General features: G+C 44.3%; 1 protein-coding gene across 1 annotated transcript in view; it reads right to left on the bottom strand.

The window, feature by feature from the left end:
* COL17A1 (collagen type XVII alpha 1 chain) overlaps positions 1-6,085 on the bottom strand; it is a 51,104-nt gene that overhangs the window by 38,370 nt on the left and 6,649 nt on the right. The window contains exons 2-5 of the mRNA XM_007470439.1: positions 5,502-5,561; positions 3,567-3,611; positions 2,222-2,326; positions 1,170-1,304 (exon numbers count right to left, since the gene is read on the bottom strand). Coding sequence (XP_007470501.1) covers positions 1,170-1,304; positions 2,222-2,326; positions 3,567-3,611; positions 5,502-5,550 — 334 coding nt within the window. The 5' untranslated portion in view covers positions 5,551-5,561. The remainder of the gene's footprint in view (positions 1-1,169; positions 1,305-2,221; positions 2,327-3,566; positions 3,612-5,501; positions 5,562-6,085) is intronic.

Below are 6,085 nucleotides of genomic sequence, written 5' to 3' on the forward strand. Positions count from 1 at the left end.
CTTTCCCTGGCCAACTCCTTCAGTTTTCCAACCTCTACTAACAGCTCTTTGTGAAAAACCCCAAACCGGGTGTCTTGCCTTGACTTCTCCCCTTAGTTCAAGTCCTGTGTGTCCCACTGCCTGCATGGTATCCCCACCAGAAAGCTGTGCCAGCAGCTCTACTTTAGGACAAAATAACTGAACTCATCCACTGGGAGGCCTCCCCCTGGCTTCCCTGCTTCAGTCGTTGGCACCACAATGAACCCAACCACCTGTGTCTGAAATCTCAGCGGAAACACTGACTCCTTTTTCTCCCTTCCCCACAAAATTGAATAATTGACAAGCCTGTCAGTTCCAGCTCTTTCACTCCAGGTCCTCCTGTCGGCTCCCATTGCTACCACCGCAGTCCCGGCCAAGGTTCCCCTCCCCGGACTACTGATCACCTCCTAATTTGTCACCGTGTTCAGCCTCTTCCCGCCCTATTCGTCCTGAGCATGGCAACCAGAGTTCTAGTCCTGGACCACAGACACGATGGACACTTTTGCTCAGAAATCTCTGTGGCTCCTCACTGTGTGCAGAATAAAGCCCAAACATGTTGGCCTAGCACCGAATCTGAGCCTTTCCATCTCTCTTCACACAAGTACCACTGCTGCTCGTACCTGAGGCCTGGACTCCCGTCCTCGCTGTGCTGCTGTTCCTGCAGCCTGGAACAGCCCAGCTCTCCATCGGGTAAAAGTCTTACACATCATGAAGGCCCAGCTCAGATGCCACCTCCCACATAGACTCTTCCCTGAAGACCCATCTGGAAATGATAACCCCCTTCTACTTTACATTATAGTTTATCTGTCATCTTAACTTGTCTATTAGATTCTAGGCCCTTTGAAGACAAGATCCAGGTCTGATTCATTTAAGCATCCATCAAGGCATTCTGCATGGCATTAAACGCCTGGTAGATATCTGATAAAATACCAGCTGAAAAAGTGACTAAATGGATAAATGAATAAATGAGGGGTCGGTAAATCAACAAAATCCCCAAGAAACCTGAGTCCATAAAAGAACCGAAACAAGAATGGAAAGAAAGGTGGGAAGGCCCGGGTGAAGACAGGTAGCTGAGGCTTCAGTCTTCAAAGGATGAGATAAGTTACTGAGGGAAGAGAGTAGCTCTCTCTTAAAGTCTGTGGGACCGGTACCTTCGTATGTTCCATGGCGGGTGACGTGAATTTTTCTCTCAAAGGTCGAGCCTGGTGAGTTGGGCAGAGTGGAGGCCAACTCACCAGGGGCCCTCCTGTAACTGGAGGTAGAGGCATTGCCTCGTGTGCTCCCACCTACAAGAGGGGAAAAAGCACAGACCCTCAGAGGACTTCACAGATTGACATACGGTTCCACTAAGTGCACGCAGACTGCTCCTAATAAAGGAGGGCCCTATGGAGGGGCCAGAGGACTTCAGGAGAGCACATCTGAAAGGATCCACCCCTCAGCATTCCCACGGCTGCTCAGAAATGGGAGATGGAATTATTGCTACTGGAAGGTAGGGAGGTCCTTTATGTCTGTGGACAAAGTGCACGGAAATGGAGAAGCGGGATGTTTCTTGAGGACCTGGCCTGCAATCGTAGGGCACTGCTGGGTGGACTAGAATACAACCCCACGTGGAAATATTCCTTGAGAGGTAAGGGCAGGCGCTGCACTTCGTCAGCCCAGCTGTTGCCTGTCTTGGGTCTTTTCTTTAGTGTCATTCCAAGATTTTAAAAATGGCTTCAGCGGTAGAGTGTGAGTGTGTGCCTGTGTTGGATGCTTGCGCCCAGTGGAAACGCACAAAGTGTGGGTTCATATGTCACCAGCTTTCCTTAGCACAGTAACCCAATCGTTAAGTTTCTTTTGTTGTTGTTAATTCAAATTGTAAACCCTCAGACATGCACACCCTTTTCTAAAAGAGATGGCTTAAAGAGAGTAATTCAATGGGAAAGGAGTCAACTCCCCAGGAAACCTTCTTAATTAATTATTGTTATTTATATTGAGGGACAGAATGATAGCATTCCATTTTAAGTAGGTATGTGGGTAATTACCAATTAGGTATGTGGGTAATTCGAAAGTCTCACCTTTGGTGGGATGTGTGTCCTTTACACAGCTCTTTGGGGTATTTGGAATGGGTGACAAACAGTGGTAATGGTCTCCTTCCATTCAGGACCCTCTTTCTCCCTGTCCATCTGCCCTTCCCCCAGTCCTCACACCAGCAGGCACTTACTTGAGTTTATGTAGCCACTGCTGCCATGCATCAGGCTCTGTTTCTCCAGCCGGCTCCCTCCACCAAGAGAGCCTGTTTTAGCATAGCTGTTGCTGGTGCCCCCTTCTGCAGAAAGGAGGAACAGATGACAATTTACAAGTGGAGTCAGTGCAGAGGGTTTCCTCGTTCCCTGCCCCTCGGAAGCCTTCCCTAGCTTCTCACCCACGAGGCTCTTGGTTTGGGGCCGCTTTCCCACCTGCACTGCACGATACATGCTGCCATGCTCTCGGTTTGTTTGTTTTTGATACAGATGTCAAGAGCAAATATTCTACCCAATTTGAAAAGAAAGTTCCCTGGGTGGAGCATAGCAAGTTGCTGATTAGGAAAATTAAATATTTGAAAAGTCAGCAAGTGATGAAAACTCCTTGAGGCCAAGGCCTGGGTTGGGCTTGCTTTTTTTGAATGCCTGGTCTGTACACTGGACATGGCAGCCACTGGAAGTGCTGGAAGGATGAGTGAGAGCTCTGGCTTGCTGCTGTTTCACCTGGCAGCCCATCTTGCTCCAACCTCATGTGTGGATGGAGGGATCTCCCCACTCCCCACATTGAGCCAGGCTTCCCGAGAGGTGCAGGGCTAGTTTGAGGGCTCAGATCTCCATATAGAATCCACTAACCCTAATAACCTCCTGAGAAAAAAGTGGATTCAGACAGAAGCCTGGCTGTGGTTCCCTCCTCCCACCCCAGGCCCAGGCTGGATAAGATTTCTGAAATTTTAGTGTCTAGATCAGGTAAACTTATAGAGACAGAAAGTAGATTTGTGGTATTCAGGGGCTGGGGAGAAGGGAGGGGGAATGGGAGTGACTGCTAATGGCCGTGGAGGTTTTTTTTGAGTGATGGAAATGTTCTAAAATTAGATTGTTGCAAAGGGGCTGCACGACTCTGTAAATACACTAACAACAATTGAATTATACACTTTGAACTGGTGGATTTTGTGGGATATAAGGTAATTTCAATACAGCTGTTTAAAAAAAAAAAGATTTCAGGGCTTCCATGGTGGTACAGTGGTTGAGAGTCTGCCTGCCGATGCAGGGGACACAGGTTCGTGCCCCGGTCCGGGATCGGCTGGGGCCGTGAGCCACGGCCACTGAGCCTGCGCATCCGGAGCCTGTGCTCTGCAACGGGAGAGGCCACAATAGTGAGAGGCCCGTGTACCGCAAAAAAAAAAAAATTAAAATAAATAAATAAATAAAAGATTTCAGATATTTTGGACTTGCTTAACGGGAAAGTGAGTACCCATGGAAAAGGTTACATGTGGAGCCCTTCACACAGGCCTTACTGAAAAGAAAGCTCTCAAGATGGTCACTTACTTGGTGGTAAGGACGTAAGTCTTTTAGTTATTGTTTCCGTGATAACTAGAAAAAGACAAAGAAAAGATGAGATCTTAAGTAATGTACTGAAATCTCTGTACTTTGGCAAGGTCTCACGTCGTTCACAGGTTCGGCACATTAAATTAGGTTCAATATAGACTTTTATACACTTGTGCTTTAAGGTATTTGATCTGACCCACTGTAAAAGCAAATAGGTGCAATAACAATAGGGCTTAATGTACCTGGAAAATAGGTTTATATCCCTTTGGTACCAAAAGTAGTTAGTTACCCACTGATTTGAACAATGAGTTGTCTTGCATTAATGTCTCTCATATAGCAATTAGATCTAGTCCAGGCCTGGATTTGCCTTTGAAGGAGGATCAGGCCCTCAAGTCACTCTCTTTCTCTGCACTGCCCCTTCTAAATGGTCACCCAGTCCAGCTGAGGCCAGCATATCATCCTGGCTGATTACACTGTGATGCGAATAATTACCTTGAACCTCTTTATGAATTTGGGGGTGTCTCAAGGACATAATTCATTCTAAAGTCTTCAGGGCCACCCCTGAGTGTGAGGAAGTGTAGGAAGGAAGGGGGTCGGTAAGTCACATTTGGTGCTTGGACAGATGAACATCCAAGACAGACCTGAAGAACCAGTCCCTTTGCCTCCCGAAACTGAGAAGACTCCAAGTGATGATGAGTCTATAAGGTCACAAAAGCTTCCGGTGTTTTTCAAAAACACCAGTTAGAAGAAAGACCTCTTGCCTTCCTGAATCACTCTCTCCTCTACAGAAGCATGGGGAGGTGAGTAGATTCCTGAAACCTTCTGGGCCAATTCTGTGCTCTGACTGTGACCATCACCAACCACTACCTCCCTCTGGGTTGGACATTAAGGAGCACCTACCTAGCTAAGGTCGCTGGTTTCTAGAAGCACCCTTCTCGTGCACACGCCGAAGCATATTCATATGCGTGTTGTGTATGCACGTATGGTTGGTGAAAGGAGAAAAGGATGAAGACGATTGTGGGGCATCACTTTGTGATGCTGGCAACTGCTGCATCCCACACCGGTCTTACTGCTCCCTCACCCTTCCCTTCTTCACCCTGCGTGCTCCTATTAGCTTGGTTGTCCTGGCAGCAACATGGCGTTATGAATGGAGCAGAAGCATCATTCCATGCATAAAAGGAAATGGTTTTTCAGACTAAAATGGTAGCTTGATATGAATAATAGTCCTTGAGCTTTCACTAAACCTCTCATTGTGTGGACCTTTGGGATTCTATGACACATAAAAATAAATTCTTTCTTAACCTAAAGTTCCAAGTCTGTGGAGCCAGAATTTTTTTTGGCAATATATGAAAGTCACAGGATAAATGAAAGAGTCAGAGCTGTTAAGGGGCTATTTTAATGTCTCTGAGTTTATTATTTGGGCAGTTTCACAAAAGAAATATGTCTGTTTTCAGCTTTCAGTGTAGACTGCAACTGTGACACCAGTGTGATTCCAACTTTGTCCCTGCAATAATGGGGATATTATTCTTTTGGATTTCTGTTGCCCTGTATCCCTAAAAAAGAACACGGTTAAATAAGCTGTTGTAAATTCGTTCAACAGGATATTATCAAACCATTAAAAATGCTGGTTATAAAAACTGTAACATAGAAATGGTGATTTTCATCTTTGAAGAAAAAGCAGAACACATTTTGATTACAAGTGTGTTAAAAAAAAATCAACGAAAGGCTAATAGGAAGAAATACTCTATTTAGGAACACATTTAAAATGATACAGTGGGGAAAAAAAAGCAAAAAGAAAAAGCTAAGAAAAAAACTAAAAACGAAAACATAAGAAATAGAAAAAAAGATACAGTAGTTGCGGTGGAATTAGGAATAAATTATTTACTCTTTCCAAAAATTTTTTTACTTTTATAATGACACGTTTCATGCTCTTACTTCTTTCAGTGACTTCACTGCCATCTCGTTTGTTCTTGGTTACATCCATACCATCGCCCCCTACGGAAAAAGCCAGAAACCATGAATAACCATGTCTATGACCATCTCTTCATAAGTATAGGTCCCTACTATTCAAGCTGAGAACCAAAACTTGATTCCTAGAATTTAAAGCATAATTCTTTCGTGTGTATATTTTTGAACAAGAGTCATTCCCACTTCCTGTATCAGTGAGAGAGTAATTTAATTGTTCCACCTTGGATTCTACTCCTTTGTATTGGGATCTTTTTTTTTTTTTTTTTTATTGAATGGAGACATAATAATTTATCTCATTCCCCACTGATAAAGATTTAAGTTGCTTTCAACTTTAACTTTTTATAATGAAAAATATATACAAACAGGGAGAAAAGGACAATGAATATCCCTGTTCCCATAATCCAGCCACAACAATCAAAAATTCATAACCTGCTTTTTTAAAATTTTATTTATTTTTTTATACAGCAGGTTATTAGTCATCCATTTTATACACATCAGTGTATACATGTCAATCACAATCGCCCAATTCATCCCACCCCCACCCCCCACCC

This window comes from Lipotes vexillifer, unplaced genomic scaffold, assembly GCF_000442215.2.
Source record: "Lipotes vexillifer unplaced genomic scaffold, Lipotes_vexillifer_v1.1 scaffold916, whole genome shotgun sequence".
Classification (NCBI taxonomy): Eukaryota; Metazoa; Chordata; class Mammalia; order Artiodactyla; family Lipotidae; genus Lipotes; species Lipotes vexillifer.